General features: G+C 52.8%; 2 protein-coding genes across 2 annotated transcripts in view; one reads left to right on the top strand and one right to left on the bottom strand.

Annotated features, from left to right (window-relative positions):
* SDK2 (sidekick cell adhesion molecule 2) overlaps window positions 1-4,523 on the bottom strand; it is a 263,746-nt gene extending 259,223 nt beyond the window's left edge. Inside the window, exon 1 of the mRNA XM_079904193.1 lies at window positions 3,849-4,523. Coding sequence (XP_079760319.1) covers window positions 3,849-3,912 — 64 coding nt within the window. The 5' untranslated portion in view covers window positions 3,913-4,523. The remainder of the gene's footprint in view (window positions 1-3,848) is intronic.
* LOC307177821 (uncharacterized protein) lies at window positions 4,141-5,159 on the top strand (the record flags this gene model as incomplete). Its single annotated transcript, XM_079905250.1, has 3 exons — window positions 4,141-4,208; window positions 4,257-4,393; window positions 4,516-5,159. The coding sequence occupies 3 exons, from the start codon at window positions 4,141-4,143 to the stop codon at window positions 5,157-5,159; spliced, it is 849 nt and encodes a 282-aa protein (XP_079761376.1).
* Window positions 5,160-18,944: the final 13,785 nt, after the last annotated feature.

Genomic DNA, 18,944 nt, shown 5'->3' with positions numbered 1-18,944 from the left:
GGTCGGCCGTTCAGGCACTATTTAAACAGAAAACTGCTGTAAAGGACTTGGCCTCTTTCCCAGCCTCCCTTCCCTGACGGAACAAGGTTCCTGGCCCCTACTTTGGCCTTCCAGCAGAGGACATAAAGGAGAGGCGGTCGATAAATATTTGCCGAACAAATATACGAAAGGGAGAGTTTCTGAGGCAGGTATCAGGCTGCCAGCATGATTTGGTCTCTGGGTGGGGGGGTCCTGAGTCTGTCCACCCCAGGCAGGGGTGATCTTCTGCGGCCAATACAAGCACCAAACGGTGTCACTCATCAATCCACAGCCAGAATGTTCCAGACTGCCCAGCTGAAGCCCTGGGGTGCACAGGGCGAGGGCGAGGGGTTTTTGGGGCCGAGAGCCACCTCTCTGGCCCTGGGAGAAGGGGAGGTAGGGAACAGGGACACCCCTGGGGCCGCCCTCGCATGGGGCGGGGGCTCTTGACACGTACCAGCTGAGCCGCAGGCAAGCACGCCAGTCGGCCTTGTGGTAATGAGTATGAAGCCCTGATCAATAAGTTATTTTTTGCTGTCAGTAATTAATTATTATAGCTTAGCCACAGCATTAAACTTTCATCCCACTCCCTTGAGTACTGTTTGGCGTTTATTGTGATCACCTCCCCGCAGTAAACTTTCTCCGTTTGGAGCCCTCGGGATCCTCCGGGGCTGGGCTTCCCAATCTCCGTTCAGGGTTTTCCCACTGCCTGGTTCCCTCAGCTCAGACTCCCCTCTGTTCCTCCCCCAGGCACCGTTCACTTGAAAGAAGCTTCTGGACCAGGTGGCTGGGCTCTGCCGCCCTCCTTCCAGCCTCCCAGCCTCCGAGAGATGTCCACCAGCAGTGGCACGTGAAACATCTTGCGAGGTGCTTGTTAAAATGCAGACACCCTCCAATCCGAATGCCTGGGGGTCTGGATCGGGACCGCCGGAGGGCCACTTTGGGTCATGGTGATGCGGCCACAGAAGGGAGTCAGAGAAGGGTCTTGGGTGAGGAAAAGGCATTCAAGGCCTTTTCAGTGGGTGCCCAGGAACCACTCCTCGTGGCCCCTTGGCTAATAGTGTACAAAGAATCATAATAACAACAAAAATAACAATTACCCTTTATTAAGCACCTTCTACGTGCCAGGCACTTGCTAGGCACCCCCTGAATACCTGGTATCCTCATACGTGCTCTGCTCTCTTTACAACACCCTGCGCTTAGTTCGGGGAAAGAGTGGGAACCGTGTGACATCACGTTTCAGGGGAAACGATCAAATGGTAGCTTTCAGTATAAACAGGTAGTGTTACCCAGGTTCTGCACCTGAAAAAAACTAGGCTGTGTGGATAAATCTGGCAGCCAATGTGAGGTTTGTCCCAAGAGAGGAAGACTGCTTGGTCCCTCACTCTGTATCATCATTAGAGAACGGGGCTCATGGGCTCAGAAGTGACACACAGTGCCAGTGGCTCTAACCACCCCAAAGGGTTAACGGCATCGCCTCAAACTCAAAAGCAAAGCCAATGGAGACAAAAGCAAAGGAGAGACTCCACTCTCTAACCCCAAAGCAGACGAGAAACAACCCCCTGGAACCCCATGCTTGACCCTGTTTCCCCGACACACACGCAACAGTGCCCCCAGACCTGGGCCGAGACCAAGTTCCCATAATCCTCTGCATGGTTTGCCGCCCTGGAGACAAATGGAAGGAGAGTACCCGATGGATGCTGGAAAACACTCTCTCTGGAGCCAGAGAACACAACGGAGCAGCAGGGAACCTGGGCAGCCACACTCAAGCCCGCAGCAAACAAGAGAAGCGGGAGAGAGAGTGAATCAATCAGAGAGACCTTCACCACTTCTGACAGGGCGAGCCCCTCCCTCTGGAAGTACAAGGACAGGAGGTGGCCTGGCCTGAACTTCAGCAGGACGGCCGCGTGGAATCTTGGACTTCGGTGGATGGGACAGGTGTGGAGGTGGGACATGGAAACGACTTGCTGACCCAGAAGGAAGGAACTTCAGGTGCCCTGGGGACTCCTTACAAGCCTGGTTTTGGATGGGACAAGAACTAACGAGCCACCTGCCCAGGGAAATCGAGGGGTTACTGAAGTCTGTGCAGTAATGAAATCAGAAGCAGCCAGATAGAGACGGACACCCCTCAGAGTCCTCCCAGTCGCCTGGCTTTCAGCTAGTGACCCCATGGACATCTCAGAACACATCTGCGAGATGCCCCAGGCCTAACCTGTTCTATTCTGCCAGCCTCACGTTCCCCCTGGACCCTTAGAAGAAGGGCCCCGTCCCAGCAAGCCCACCCCACCTGCAGATGGTCCTAGTTCCAGGGAGAGAGGGGCTTAGAACTCACCTGGTCCCAGTCCAGACTCCTGCCCCCAGATCACCCAGCAGCCTTTGGCAAGTCACCTAATGCCCCTAGACCTGAGTTTTCCCATCTGTTAAATGGCTACTAGAATAAGACGACCTCTGAAGTCCCTGCCTGCTGGAAGATTTTATGATGATCATAAAAATAATAACTTTTATTACCTTACATTTACAGGACCCCGTTACAAAATTTCTAAGTGCTTTAACGCAAATTACGTTGTAAAATCCTCCTCGCCACCCTGTGAGTGAGAGCTGATTATTTTTATCTGTTTGATCTTGCCTCTCTGGGATGCCTGACGCTGGGCTCACTGGAGTCCCTGCGACTCTGGGACTCCAGAGATGGGGTGGGGCCCTTTCGAGGTTGCAGCCTCCGCAGACCGGCGCCCCCTGGGTGGGTCCAGGCCCCCTCCCGAGCCTGGAAGAATGGAAGGCCAAGCCCTGGGAGTCCTGGAGCTCAGTCCAGGCTTCGTCTCCCGCCGCCCCCAGCAGGCGCCGCTCGGACACCGCTGGCACTGCTGTCTGGATCTGCGAACACCGAAGGCAAGAAGGAGGCACGGGTGCAGCCGCCCTCCCCCGCTGGGACCTGCCCGAGGACTGGCGGTATGTCTGGGCATCCGCCCTCTGGAGGGGGGCAGGGCGGATCGATCACGCCTCCCCCTCCTTCCCAGCACTCCCACCCCAAACCCACCAGCCCTTCTCCACCCTGAGGCTGCGCCAGGCAGCTACAGGTCAGAGCGGCGGCGGCAGAGACACTGGAGCGGCCAGTGGAGCTGGAGGCAAAGGCGGGACGCTGAGTGTGTCTGGGGGCGGGGGGAGGGGAGGGGGGTGGGCGCGAGAGGAGAGGGCCTCAGACCTCGCCTCCGGCGAGCACCGCGAAGCACCCCCAGCCCCGGCGGCCGGCCAGGCGGCCAGGCAGCCAGGCGCGGGCTCCGAGACTTGGCCAGGCCCCGAGACTGCCCTCCCGGGGCGACCATCCAGGAACCCAGCGCTCTACTCTGGCTCCTTCCCGCCGCCCTCCCGCCCCACTGCCTCGCCCCGGGGCGGCCAGCGCGTGCCCGGCAGGGCCTTGCCCTTCCCCGCGGACACCGAGCGGGGACCCAGGAGCCCGGCCTGAGGAGCAGGGTGCAGCCGGGCGCTGAGCCCGGCACGGAATGGCGCGCCCCTCCCACACCAGCCCGAGGGCACCCACAGCCCGGGTGGGGGGGTAGCGACCCCCCCGACTCCTCTTAGGCTCCACGAGCGACGCCTCCCAGCACGGACCCCCATCTTCCCTTATTCGGAAGTCACAAGTCTCAGCAAGACCGCTCCAGCCCCCCAAAGAGAGCCCCCAAACTCGGGGAAAGGGGCCTGAAACTCCCGGGAGAGGGCTCTGCCCAGGCCAAGCCCGGGGTCCCAGAGGCGACCGTGAGGCCAGCGAGCTCCCGCGCCCCTCCCCGCGCCCCTCCCGCGCCCCTTCCCCAGCCCCACTGGGGGTGGCACTGTACCTTGGGCTCCGGCCGCGCGGATCTGGTGCAGGGCCAGCAGAGTCCAGATCAGTGGTCCCCACATGGCAACCAGCCTTTTCTTCGGGGGATTGGTCTTCCGAACAGTTTTATAATCCTGGTGAGGTCCGGTACCCCGTGGCTACGTCCCGGGAGGCTGTCTACGCGGCTCCGGCCCGGAGCGGTATCCGCCGGGGAGGGGAGACGCTGGCGACCCCAACCCTTCCTCCTCTTCTTTAGTACAAGTTCGATCCCCGCGGCGCTCCGGGAAGGCGAGGGGCGAGCAAAGAGGAGGATGAAGCCGCTCTCGGTCTCGGGGCACCTCCCCGCTTGGCACCCCAACTCCGACTTCTACCGGGCAAGGCGGCCTCACCGATCTGACCGGGTCGCGGGCCGGGCTCCGGAATAAAGCGACAACTTCAGGAAACTTCCTCCCGTGGCCACGTTGCCCGCCCCCTGCCCGCCTCCTACCCGCCCCCTGGTTGGGTGCTCCGCGCGGACGCAGTCACCGCCGATCCGGGCGCCGGGCCCCCGGGGCGGCGCGAGAGGCGAGTGCGGCGGCAGATGCGGGTGCGGGGCTTCCTTCAGGGGCGCCGGGTTCGGGAGGCGCGGTAAGCATAGCGGTCCGAATCTCCCTGGAGCTGAAGTTTTCTTCTCTCTAACTTTGCAGGCGGCATCTGGCGGGGCCGAACCACCTCTCTCGGCTCCACCGCCCTGGCGCCTAATCCGGGGACTCTCGGTCCCTCCAGGGGACGCCGGGCCCGGGCGCGCCCTCGGCTCCGCGCCCAGCGGGCTAGCAAACTTTGCGGGTCCCGCGGCCCGGCGTGCCGCCCCGCGAGCCCATGTCCGCTCCGGCTGCGGGGCGGCGGGGACGTCTGCTGGGCTCGGCGACCAGGGCTTGTCGCCGGCGCCCGGACGCGGAGCCTCCTGTTGTCCCGAGGCTGGAGCCGAGCGGCTCTGCCCTCCGCCGCTCCCCGGCCGGAGCTCTCGGCGAGGCGCGCGGAGAGCCTGGCGGGCGGCCCCGGCTCCGGGGGCGCGGCGCCTCCTCGGACGCCCGGCGCGCGCCGACCTCCCGGGCAGGAGAAGCAGCGGCCGCCGCGCCCGCCCCAGCGCCTCGGCCGCGCCGCCGGCCGCCTCGGCCGCTCGCTCGCAGAACCCGCCGCCCTCGGCTTCCCGGGCTCGGCGTCCGGAGAGCCACTCCTGCCTGAGCCGAGCGGGAGCTGCGCGGGCCGCGTGAGCCGGGGACGAGCGCGGCGGAGGCGGAGGCGGAGACGCGGCGAGGGGGGCCGAGCGCTACCCCGTGGCCGCGACTGAAGAGCAGCCTGCGCCCTGGGAGGGGGGGCGGGCGGCGGCGGCGGCGGCTCCGAGCCAGGCCCGGGAGCGAGCCCCGTGAACACGAGCCGTTTGCGCGGCCGCGGGCGCCCAGCCTCTCCGGGAGCCGCGGGAGAGCAGCAGTGCCAACCTCGAACCTGGCCGGGGCGGGATGCGCCCAGAGCCCCTCGGCTCTCTCGGCCAGCCTTCCCTTCCAGCCTCGGCCCCGCACCGCGCTCTCAAAGGCCTCATCGGACCTCTCTCCCCGGGTGTCGGGAAGCCCGACACCCTTCCCGGACGTTGAGTAATAGGGGTGGGGGGGTACTGGATAGAGGGGTTCGGGCAACTGGTTGATTCCAGTTTCCCCTTCCCAGGTCAGGCTTTCAAAAGAACCGCTCAGGGCGGAGAGCAAGACAAAGGAGAGGCCTGGGACTTAGAGACAGTGAGAAAGTGAAGTTGGTGCCAAGGCATATGCATTCTTTGTTTCTTCTTTTCTTTTTCCTTTTGAGCTCTTCTTGCAAAGGGTAGAAGAATGGGAGATTATTGAGGAAGCTATAAAAAGGAAGCTCAGAGGCTTCCTTGCTTGTGGACCACAGGAGTCAGCAGCCCTGCTGAGGGAGAAGGCCAACTCGGGTTTGCAGGACCCAGTTAAACATTCCTGGGTATTAAACAGCTTTGCTTCCATGGATCCCTTCCTCCATTAAAGAAAAAAAAAAAGAAATCTATCTATATATATTTAAAATAATATCTATGACTGCGTTGGCACAAATATATTAATATTACATATTAAAACAATTTTCTTCAACCTAAAAGTTCATTGATTTCTTCTGATTTTAAAAGAAACGAAAACATTTCCATTTCATGCTCCCCGGCACTGTGCCTGCGGAGCCGCGTGGAGTCTCCCTGTCCCTTTGGTGTTTCTGCTGGGAGCAAAGAGCCACTAGATTCCACCTGTGGGCACAGCGCGTTTCTCCTCTGTCTCCCTGGCGGCCCACTGCAGCCCCGAGGGCACCCCTCCTGCTTGCTCTGGAGCGGTCACAGCCCTGCAGACGTTTCATTACTTTTATATTGCCATCTCACCTGCCTTGGAAAAAGAACCATGGGCATTTTCTGAAAACAGCTGAGAAGCCAGCCCACTTTCCCTACATGCTTCCATCGCCTAATTCGAACATCATTTTGCAACTTTTTCCCCTGGCAACGTGTGCTCCATCCCAGACCAAAGTCCTTCTGGCTGGCTGACTGGTAAAGGGGAGGGCTTTGGGGGCAGGTGGCCCAAGTGTGGCCAGCCCTCCTTCGTCTTACTGGCCATGCCATTGCCAGTTGCTTAGGGATGCCCAGCTGGGGCCTTGCACACTCCCTGCCTGCTCTAACTGCCCCCTCCCAGAGCGCAGGCCCTTCCCAGACCTCGGAGAACAGCTGTCTCCACGGTGCTATTACACTCTTGGCTCACAGAGGGGGCCTGAGAGCCAGCTTTGCCAGGGACCTCTCCTCAGCCAGCAAAGGACCAGCAGAAAGGCTGTATCTCTGTTCTCCGAGGGCGGGAGCTCACATCCACCCAAACACCTACCCTTTTCATGTCCAGTCCCAGACTTCAGCAGCCAGGAGTCTGAACTGGAGGCTCCGAACAGCATTTGTTCTCTTTGTAGAAAGAGACATGTTTGCACAACCATGTGTAACCCCATACACCTTCTTCTGGGAGTTTAATTCCCAAAGACCAGGGCAGGGCACCAACCAGTGGCTGCGGTGAGGGAGGAGGTTGTCCCTTTGTGTAGGACATCCCAGGCATGCCTGCTTGTTAGAGAGCTGCGAGGATGGTACCCTTCCAGCAAATCTTTGTCTCTATCCATCTTAGGCTGTTTCTGGCCTCGGCCTGCACACACACACACACACACACACACACACACACACACACACACACGAACTATCTTAGAGTTTCGCCAGCTGAGCAGGGAGACTGCCACTTTGAGAGGGGCTCGTTACTGAGAAAGTCACTTGCAGACAGCATGACCTCATTCTTGCCAGCAGCGGTGTAATTAGAGGTTGCAAACGGTGCAGTTACAGTGGGTGTCACATCGGGAGGGGCCACGTGTCTTTCCCAGACCCTCTTCTGCCGCCCTCATGCAATCCAGCCCCTTTCAATTTGAGTCTGTGGGTACAGATCTACCGGAAAACTCGGGACAGGATCTGGGGCTTCTCCCTCATTTCCATCCCATCTCCCTCCATCCCCAGAGCTGGCGCGTAGAAGGCTCTTCATCTTGGAGATGCTCTCTCCGTCCATTCCAGTCTGTAAATTTGAGGCGGGGTGGGGTATGGAGATGAGCACAGTTCATTTCAAAAGAGAAGGAAAGGCCTGGGTCCCTCTGCTTCCCCTGCCCCTTCTCCCTTTCCAAGTGGATGAAGTGCGTGTAAATCATCACCCTTTTTGTAGAAAAACCTTTGCTAAGCCCCAAACGGGACCACTTTCTTAGCCTCCCATCCCACACATAGAGCCAGTGAGAGAGCATTACTGCAGAACTTTGCCAGAGAGACTTTGGAGTGGGAGGTGGATTACACCCTGTGCCAGCCAGGAGCAAGGAGACAACCCCCAGGACGGTCACATGGAGCTGTTCAATATCACAGCCTCCCTCCCCATCATCCCTTGGCCTGCGACCCATCTTCCGCCCCATTTTACACACAGAAACCAAAGGGGAGGCCAGGCGGGGTCAGCTTTTCAATGTGATTATTGTATAGTTTTTTTCTATTTTCTATCTCAAATGTAACAGCAACGAGAACAGACTGTTCGTTTGCAGGGCTGGGCACATTCTCCACCAGCGGGGACCAGGCAGGCGGCAGTGATACCGGAGAGACAGACACGTGTGCCCGCTCCCTGACCCCACCCCCTCATCCCCGGTTCCCTGCTTCCCAAGGTGCTCCAGGTGCCGCCAGCAGCCAGGAAGCCCACTCCGGTGCTTAAATTTGCTGAGGATGAGAAGGCAGAAAGAGTGAGCCTCGAGAGCAGGGGAAAAGGATTGGGCACGACTCAGTCTAGAAGGAAGATGAAAGAGAGACCAGAAGGAGAGTCAGGGTTGAAGTGGTCTTTTAACTATGGGTTTCAGGGCAAAAATACTTCCCACACCCGTCTCTTCCTCCCCAGCATCTCATTCCAGGCTGCTCTCAGGGTTGCCGCGAGTCGGGCTGGGAAAAGGCCCCCCTGAGTAGGAACGCTCAGCAGAGCCATCTCTGCTCCACCTGAAGGGAACTCAGACAACTAATTGCCTTGAAACACGGCTTCTAGTAAATAATTAATAGCATTCTTTTTTCGTTTTGTTCTGTTTTGAGGTTGGAGGAAAGGATGGAGTAGAGTTGACGGAAGTGGTTTATTAATCTCCGTCGGAAAAGAGGGAGGTTCTGGGGCCCTGTCTCAGTCAGCTCGGGCTGCCATAACCGAATACCGCAGATTGGGGGCTGGGAAGGCCAAGGTCAAGGTGCTGGTATATTTGATTCTTGGTGAAGGCTTGTAGTGGCCACTTTCTTGCTGTGTCCTCACATGGGAGAGAGAGAGGAGGTAGCGGGGAGAGACTGGAGGGAGAGAGAGAGCTCTCTTCTCACTTCTTTTCATAAGGACACTAATCTCACCTTTGGTGTCCCATCCTTATGAGCCCATCTAAACCCAATTACCTCCCAAAGACCCCATCACCTTCCAAAGACCCCATCTCCAAATATTGTCCCATTTGGGGAAGGGTAGGGCTTCAACATGTGAACTTGGGGAGGATGCAGTTTACCCCAAAGCAATCCCCTAATGCAAGATGTACCTCCCTCCTCAATTACCCGCTGTAACTTACTTTTACTCCCTTGGGAGAAAGGACCTAAGAGCACAGTGCATGTTCATGGCTGGGCTCAGAGAAGCCTGCTTCTCTGGCTTTTCTGTGCTAAGGTCCGAACCACCGTGGGTGTAGCTTCTGGACTCCAAGCCCCAGGATCTGATTGGCTAGGAATTTACCTAAACAGACTGGGGTTCTGCCTTCCATGCCCACCAAGAAGAGGAAAAGAGACACAGAGAGATGGAGCAGAAACCCACCAATACTGGTGCAGAAATGAAATGCACACGGCTTGCTGGTCCGGAGCCAGATGCAAGCCAGAGAGAATAGAGGTTAACAGACCACAGGAGACAGCATTTTTAGACAATAAAACTGCTAAATGTAGGCTAGGCTGGGAAAGGAAGTGAACGCATGAGGAAACATAGGCATCTATTATGTCTAGGCCATTTTCAGCCACTCTGAGCCCCCGCTCAGCATGTGATGGCTGGTGGCTGGTGGCTGGTGGCTGGTGGGTGGGTGTGCAGCCAAGTCTTGTGGAGAAGCGTAGTGCTGATGCCAGACAGGAGAGGGCGCTATAAACACACACTGCTGGAAGGTCCAGGAAGGAGGAAGTTGGTTGGGGCAAAGTGTGTACTTCGTGGTCGTTTCAGAAGTAAAACCAGTACACATTTTACTCAAGAATGTCCTTAAAGTGTCTACAATACGGTCTAGAGCACCACAGAGAAGACTGCCTCTGGGTGGCCGGGACATTGATCTTTAAATTAGACAAGGATTTAGAATCATTTAAGGCCATTCAAAATCCCAGAGCAATGAACTCAAACTTGAGCAGGGTTTATTTCATCTGCCTAGTACGAGAGGAAACTGTGACTGCCTTTCAGAGCCATCAAAGGTGAGCTCTCACAACTTAAAGGGTGAGTGCTTCTGACTGGGCACCGTCCGCTTCAGGAACACTCGCCTCCTGGCTGTTTCGAAGCCATGCCACACACGGGCTTGCCTTGCTGATCCCTGGGCCTGAAATGCCCTTCCTCCAAATGTCCGCCTGGCTCACCCCTCCAGCTTCACTGTGTCTCTGTTTCAATGGTACCCGGCCAGTGAGGCCTCCCTGCCAATCCCTTTGAAAACGCAATCCCACCTGAAGGGTGATGTTCAAAACAGTCACCAGTGGTAAGGCAGAGGCACTGACCGGTCAGCACAGTTGCTGCCTGGGCCGCACCACGAGCACATAATGCCCTGCATACACACATACGTGCACGCATGAACACACACACACACACACACACACACACACACACACACTCCCTATGTCTCCTCCGACTTCCTTTCCCTTTAGCACTTTTCCCGCCATCTGATATACCTTAGATTTTGCTTGCTAGTGTATTTATTGCCCATACTCCCCCACTGGAATATAACATCTTAAAGGCAGGGATTTTTACCAGGTTTACTCCAGGCATGGAAAATAATCACAATCAGACCAAGCGATAATATATGTTCAATGAGATCAAAACAACGGGAAAATGTATATGAAGTGTGAACAGCCTTTCAGTTTCATTACGGTATCTTTCCTTCTACTGACCTTGCAAATGAAGCTATTTACACCTCAAGTGTGTGTTTTCCGATATTTGTATTTACAGCAAACATGACTACGGCCTGAAAATTAATCCAATCTCCAACTAACATCTGTAATTTATACAATCCCATACATTCGTTTAATTTCTAAGTAAGGTTTTGCAGAACGAAGTGAGTTGAAAGGCGCTGTGGATTTCAGGCACGAGGATACTTCTCATTGCAATGCAGTTAATATTCCAAGTTGTGCTCTGGCGGAGTTAGGCCTCCTTACTTGGCTTCTAAAGAGGGCTCTTCTCTTTGTAAACGTTTACATTACAGAATTCTTAAAAGTTGCTGCATATAAAATATGATTCAGTTTGTGTTCTAAGATCAAAGTCCACCCATGCTTGGGCTAAGAGGGAGGCATTTTTTGGAAGGCAAAAGGCAAGAGTGGCCAGAGCTGGAATGGGGTCTCAGAGATCTGAGTTCAAATTCCAGCTCTACCAGCACTCGTGGAAGATGCTACCTTTCTAAGCCTTCATTTCCTCATAGGTAAAATAAGACTGATAAAAGCACCTGCCTAATAATGTTGTAAAAATTAAATGAGATAATACATAGAAACTCTGGCATCTAACAAGCAATCAGTGATATTAGCTATTCTTTTTTTAAATAAATATTTTATTATTTATTTATTTATTTGGTTGTGCCAGGTCTTAGTTGCAGCTGGCAGGCTCCTTAGTTGCAGCTCGAGGGCTCCTTAATTGAGGCTTGCCAGCTCCTTAGTTGTGGCATGCAAACTCTTCGTTGCGGCATGCATGTGGGACATCGTTCCTTGATCAGGGATCGAACCCGGGCCCCCTGCATTGGGAGCTTGGAGTCTTAACCACCTGTGCCACCAGGGAAGTCCCATGATACTAACTATTCTTAATGACAATCATTCCTCAGTGTTCTCTTAGAGTTTTGGAACAATCCAGCAGTTACTTCTCCAGGGAATAGAACTAGGCTTTGCTCTTGGGCAGGCTGGTAAACTACAGCCCGGCGGCCAAATCCCACCTGTCGGCAATTTTTGTAAATAAGGTGTTATTCGCACAGCCACGCCCATTCACTTACTATTGTCTGTGGTTACATGCAATTAACACAGTAGCAGAGTTGAGCAGTTGCCACAGAGACTTTATGGCCTGCAAATGTTCAGTATTAGCTGTTACCTGGCCCTTAACAGAAATAATGTGCCAACTGTTGCTCAAAAAGAAAATGACGGCGGGTAGTCCCGTACGTGTCCTAGACTTTTGTATTCTGACATTGTCCGTTCTGCCCTTAGCATTTTCTTGCAGGCCCGAGTGTCAGCCTGCCCTTCCGTATGTGCCTGAAGTCCTCTGAGGGCAGCGGTCCAGTGATGTGAGATGCTCCTAGCTTTCCTGCACCTGACTTTTATCTGGTAAACAATTGCGTCCAGCAGGAATTTATACAATATAAAGAGTGGGCCAGAGAACATGTGCCAACAGGCACATGAAAAGATGCTCAACATCGCTAATTATTAGAGAAAAGCAAATCAAAACTACAATGAGGGATCACTTCACTCTGGTCAGAATGACCATCATCAAAAAGTCTACAAATAGGGCTTCCCTGGTGGCACAGTGGTTGAGAGTCCGCCTGCCGATGCAGGGGACGCGGGTTCGAGCCCCGGTCCGGGAGGATCCCACATGCCGCGGAGCGGCTGGGCCCGTGAGCCATGGCCGCTGAGCCTGTGCGTCCGGAGCCTGTGCTCCGCAACGGGAGAGGCCACAACAGTGAGAGGCCCGCGTACCACAAAAAAAAAAAAAAAAAAAAAAAAATGTCTACAAATAATAAATGCTGGAGAGGGTGTGGAGAAAAGGGAACCCTCTTGCACTGTTGGTGGGAATGTAAATTGATACAGCCACTATGGAGAACAGTATGGAGGTTCCTTAAAAATCTAAGAATAGAGTTGTCATATGATCCAGCAATCCCACTCCTGGGCATGTATCCAGGGAAAACTCTAATTCAAAAAAATACATGCACCCCAATGTTCATTGCAGCACTATTTACAATAGCCAAGACATGGAAACAACCTAAATACCCATCGACAGAGGAATGGATCGACCTCTTTGTTTCACGTCTCCGCCATCGACCTCTCCTTGCCTCTCCTGGATGACACGACCTACTCCCTCATTCCTAAATGACTGTACCTCATTTTTTTTTTTCCTTTATCTCATTCAACTCTTGACTTCCTCTAGATAAATTCAGAAAATCAGATCAGTATATCTGGACTTCATTACTTTTACTGCCTTGTTTTTACTGAATTTCAGATTGCCATTTTTCCAGTAGACTCATGGAAAGATGAAATGAGAAACAGCCCTGAGAAAGCAAGTCCATAGGTTCTTGTTGAGCAAGTTGTGATTTTGATCTGAGTATCCTCTTGGAGTGATAGTTGGGCTGGGTATATTACATTCCAGGTTCAGAATAATCCTCCCTCAGAACATTGTATATATTGGAGCCCCTGCATTTCTGATGAAACATATGATACTAGTTTTATTCTCCTAGCTTTGCAGCCAACCTGTTGGTTAGCTCTGGAGAGAAGTTCTTGTGGTCCTTGTTCTGAAATTAACCAGGATGTCTTGTTTCCTTCTGGATTGTCTTGTTTCATTCATCTTGCTTAGGGAGCCCTTTCATTCTGGAGACCTTCATTTTCCTCAAGGAAGTTTCCTTCGATTAGGTTTTTGATAATTTCCTCTTTTCCATGTTGTTCTCTGTTCCCGTATCCTAAGACTCTTAGTAGTTGGATCTTGTACATGAAGGCCAGCAGCACAGGTACCACCTGGGAACTTGTTGGAAATTCAGATTCTCAGGCCTCGCCCCAGACCTACTGAATCGGAATTTGTATTTTCACAAGATCCCTAGATGATGTGTACGTACATCACGTTTTGAGATGTGCTGCTTTAAATCATTATCACTTCGTATTTGATTGGAACCATTAAGGCTACACACCCGAAGAACCATTGCATACCACTACCTCTGTCCCTGGAGCCATCCTCTCATCTTTCAAGGCTTAGAAATCCGGTGTCCCTCTTCTTTGAGGTGAGAAGCTTTCTAACTCCCAAGGGATCCTCCTCATTTATGTACTTGTTCCTCTCTTTTTCTTTTTGCTGAATCTTTTCATAACACCTTCAAATAGAAGCAGGTATTCCCAACCTGAAAAAGTTTCGCTTGACCCTTTTCCCTCTTCCAGTCACCATCCCATTTCTCAATTGCCTTTTCCTGCCAAATTTCCTGACTTCATACAAAACAGGCTCTGGTTTCTTTCTGTATCTCCCTTCCTTAACCCCTTGAAATCTGGCTTTTGGCTCACTGCTTTTAAAACTTTTCTAAACGTTCTTTTTCGCTGTGGCTGATTACTGTGGCCTTTCTGGATCACCCTTTCCCTTGACTCTCATGACACCTTGGTGTTGTCTGATCCCATGGAAGGAATAGGAAGAACATCAGCGGGGTCATCTCCCTCTGCCTTCCCTCAATGCTCAGTTCCAATATGGCCGCTTCTCAGAGGCTTTTTCTGACTGTTCTCTTCCAGGGTGATCTCCTGAATGCACCCCATTCCTGCCTGAGTCTCTCCTGTTGGTGCACCCGCACATAAAGCCAAGAAGAAACGTAACATCATATAGTTACCGCAGTCGCTCCTCATTGCACCAAGCTGATTGAAAGCTGTTAGGGGCAAGGACAAGGTCCAGCACCACTATGAATGGTTGCTCTGTTTTTCTCCACTGTCCAAGGATAGCTGGACAAGGGGGTGCACCACGCCCCAAAGAAACGCCTTTCCTTCATTTTCACACGGATAATGTCCACCTTCAGAATCGCATGCCTGGGGGCGCCATCTGCCCAGAGGAGACGTTTTCTAATTCACCCAAAGGCACAGCATGGCCTGCAGTGTCCCCGGCATGGGTCATGGCCTCTCCTACATTCTCTCGAGTATTTATACCCGTTTGGGGCCATCTTGTGAATGCGATTGTTTTAATGTCTGGAAAGCTCTCCATTTTCCTTTCTCACTCAGGACATGGAAATATGTCAGAGGTGACTGCTCAGGGCCGGGGTGTGGAGGTGTCCTGAAGCTGCGAGGGCAGAACTCGCTCCTCAGATGAGGACGAAGCCCCCAGCTGCCCACAGACAGTTAGTGGCCCTTCTGGAAAGCCAGAGGGCTCCTGTGCTCACTTGGTGTAAAGCCTCAGCCCACACAGCATTTATATAAAGCCTCCTACTCCTAGGGCGTGTGGCAAGTGTGGGGAAGGGGAAGGGGAGGGGGAGAGGGAAGGGGAGGGGAAGGGAGGGGAGGGGAGGGGAGGGGGGAGGGAGAGGGGAGGGGGGAGGGAGAGGGGAGGGGAGGGGAGGGGGAGGGGAGGGGAGGGGAGGGGAGGGGAGGGGAGGGGAGAGGAGAGGAGGGAGGGGAGGGGAGGGGGAGGGGAGGGGGAGGGGAGGGGAGGGGGAGGGGAGGGGGAGGGGAGGGGGAGGGGAGGGGGAGGGGAGGGGGAGGGGGAGGGGAGGGGAGGGGGAGGGGGAGGGGGAAGGGCAGTGGAGGTCAGGGACTATGGCAGGCACCTCCTTCATCACCCCCTGAGCAAACTCATAGGAGCAGGGAGGATCCATAAAGCTGAACTCTTCATCCCCCTTCTTCTGCCCACACCCCACCACTGCTCACCCAGTGTCTTTATCTCAGTAAGCGGCACCTCCACTCTCCCTGATTCTTGGGATGGAGCCTAAGGGGTATCCTAGGCATCTCCCCTTCTCATCTTCTGTATTCCATCCATCGCCAAGTCTGTGCGTCCACCTCCCAAGTGGACCCACATTTGCACTTCCTTCCATGTCCTCTTCCACTGCCCCAGTCCGTCCTCCACTAAGTGCAGTCTGGACCACTACCATGGCCTCCTAATGCTCTGCCTCCATTTCTCCAGCCCCAAGTCTGACCTGCACAGGGCACCCATGTTGGTTATTAGAAGTAAATCACATAATGTGATTCTCCTGCTTAAAACCCTTCAAAGCTTTGATATTATTCAGAAATTATTATTCAGTTTTTAGGTATGATATTGTATTTTGGTTATTTTTCCCAAAAAAAGTGCTTCTCTTTTAGAGGTACCTACTGTAATATTTCTATGTGAAATGATGTGATGTATTGGATTCTCTCCAAAATACTATCCTGTGGATCAGGGAGGTGAGATTGGTCGTGTTGAAGCTGAGTACCCAGGGTTTCGTTACGCTCGTCTACTTTTGTGTGTTTGAACATTATTTTTTAAAATTAATTAATTAATTAATTATATTTTTGGCTGCGTTGGGTCTTCATTGCTGTGCATGGGCTTTCTCTAGCTGCGGCAAGCGGGGGCTACTCTTCGTTGCGGTGTGCGGGCTTCTCATTGCAGTGGCTTCTCTTGTTGTGGAGCACGGGCTCTAGAGTGCAGGCTCAGTAGTTGTGGCGCACGGGCTTAGTTGCTCCGCGGCATGTGGGATCTTCCTGGACCAGGGCGGGAACCTATGTCCCCTACGTTGGCAGGCGGATTCTCAACCACTGTGCCACCAGGGATGTCCCTGTTTGAACATTTTTATAATGAAAAAATTAAAAAAAACAAATTGCAAGGATACTTCGTTACTCATAAGATGAAAAAAAAATCTGACTTGTGAAGATACTCCATTACTCATAAAATTAAAACAAAACCCAAAACGATCCTCCAGCCTGCACTTGCCCTGCCAGGGCTTCTGCCTCATCTCTTGCCAGTAATGTCCTTCTGTGAGGCTTGGCCCCGCACCACCCGCCTCAGTGAGCTCCTCATTTTCCTTCCCCTCAAGGAAGTCAACTCGGACCTGCCTGGAAGCTTCTCCCGCATCATTCCCAAGACCCCCAATCCAGTCCACTCCTACCCCAATCCCCACTGGCTACTTCCTGCTAACCCCCCGGGCCTCGATTTAAGACCAGTCTTTCAGAAACGCCCTTTCTAATGGCCCAGTTTAAATGTAACCTCCCTACTTTACTTTATCTCTGCATCCTATACTTTCCCATCTTTGCACTTAGCCCAGCTGTAGTATGCTTTCGCCACCAGGCCATGCCCTCCATGAGGGCCAAGTTCATGACTTTCTTTTTTCACTGGTGTATCCACCAGCATCCAGCAGAACATTGCAAAATGAAGTGAGGTGGTCCCCGCACCCTCGGTCCCCTTCTGAAGCAACCTCCCCTCAGCCATGAAAGCAATAATTAAAATGAAAAATACAGTAGCAAGGATGCAAGAACCGATGTATCTGCTAGGCCAGATTAACAAAATGCTAAGCATTTTTTCATTTTTTTAATGATTGTTCTCTATGTTATTAAGGAATACAAATTGAGAGATAAGATTAAAGTCTCCTGTAATCCTCTCACCCTCTCCCACCTGGCCAACTCCCTTCCTTCCCCTAAGTAACGACCATCATGATTTTGGCGTGTATTCAAGGCATATCTTTTACATTTTTATTACAAATGTGTGCATCCATGGTATTGTTTTATGTGTTTTTGAAAATGTATGGAAATGGCATAATTTGCTACGTGATATCGTACAGCTTATGTTTTTCACTCAACATTGTCATATATGTGTGTTATGCATATATATTATATATTAGTTCATCCATTGTAACTGTTAGACAGCAATCCACTGTATGAACACATCACAATTTATTTATTCATTCCCTTAATGAGGTGCCTCTGGCTTATCTCCAATTTTATCTCTGACAAGAATTCCGGGAAGAATGTATTTGAACTTGGGTCTCCCTAGGCACAGGCCCCCTCATCGCTATTAGACTGGCTAAAATAAATGAGACAGGGCTGGCCAGGTTGTAAGGAAATGGGAATTCTCCTATGCTGCTGCTGGTGGGAGTGGAAATTGATATAATCATTTGAGAGAGCAATTTGGCAATATCTAGTTAGGATGAAAACACTCAACCTTGCGGTCCAGCAGTTGTCCAGCCTTTATAAAAAATCCTTATCATCAAAGCTAAATGATGTAATTCTTTTCTACTCAACAGAAAGCATTAAATATATAATATTCCTTTATGCCTTAGAGTTTACAATGCATTTGCACATATGTTACCCAATTTGACATTCCCCACCGTGGGAGAGTGGTATTAGCCCCTGTTACAACTGAGGCTAAACGTAAGGCACCTGACTGCGGTTTGGCGCCAGGGCTTAAATCCCACTGGTTTCACAGTTTTGCCCAGTGCGTTTTCTACCACCGCACACTGCCTCACTGTGTTTTTATGCTACGGAGAAAATTAACCGGCTCCAGGTCCTTTGTAGGAGATGCTGTTGGCGCCACAACAAGATGCTTTCCACCATGCCTTGTACTCACGCGCTGCGGACTGTAAGTGTTGGTAGCTAACAGCTCACAGCTTTTCCTTCTTCAGAGAATTGCCCACAGCCATCCGGAGCAGACTTACTTGAAGGTGCCCGGACTTAGTGGGGGGTTCCTTAGCCAATGCCTAACGATACAGTTGTCCACAGCTGGCCCCATTGCCGTGAGGGTGGACAACTCCGTGGTACCATTTATGCTCCAGAGCTCCCCGTGGGATCAGGCTGAGGCAGAACTTTTCAGCTGAACCCACACCTCAGCCTTGCTTCTTCCTCTGCCTTATTAGGCTTCCTCACTTCCTTATACCTCCTCCTGAGAGCACGTCTTCGAGAAACCACCTGCACAGAACCTTATCCCAGTCTCTGCCTCCAGGGCAATGGTTCTCAACATTTAGCAGCTTCCGAATCACCTTCAGGCCTTGTTAAAGCACAGACGGCTCACCCTCAGAGTTTCTGTTTCAGTTGATCTAGGGGAGGGTCCAAGAATTTGCATTTCTAACGAGTTCCCAGGTGATGCGGGTGCTACTGGTCCAGGGACCACACGTTGAGAACCATTGTTCTAGGGACCTGACCTAAGAGAGTTGGTGCCAGGAGAAGCAGACTCTAAGGCTGGGATTTTGGAGTTGGGTGACCGGCTGGCAATGAGGACTCCGACATCAGTGGTAGAAGGAGAATTGGTAATTCCTGGCACGTGGTAAACACAATTTCTGTGACCGCAAATAGCTGGAAGGGGATGCACTGGCTTTTGCAATATTTCTAGCATCGGAACCGTAAAACAGAGGTAGTAATGATAAAGACTGTGGAATTGAGAGGCTGTATCTGAGAGCCACTGGTGCATCAAAGAAGAAAAATGAGAGGCCCGAGTAGTTTAATTCAGAACAAAGTGTGACAGTCATAGGACCTCTGGTAGGAAGGGCCTTATCTCCTGCAGCGGAAAGACTGATCAGGCTGAAAGCCACGTTCAGTGTCTACTATTAAGAGACGCAGGACTTTGGGGAGGTTTGAAGTCTCAGCCTCAGGGAGTCCCCTATGCCAAAGTCAGGGCCCTGATGGGACGGGGTGGGACCTGAGACTGAGGAA

Source organism: Stenella coeruleoalba, assembly GCF_951394435.1.
Source record: "Stenella coeruleoalba genome assembly, chromosome: 19".
Taxonomy (NCBI): domain Eukaryota; kingdom Metazoa; phylum Chordata; class Mammalia; order Artiodactyla; family Delphinidae; genus Stenella; species Stenella coeruleoalba.
This window is presented reverse-complemented; position numbering and strand designations above follow the sequence as displayed.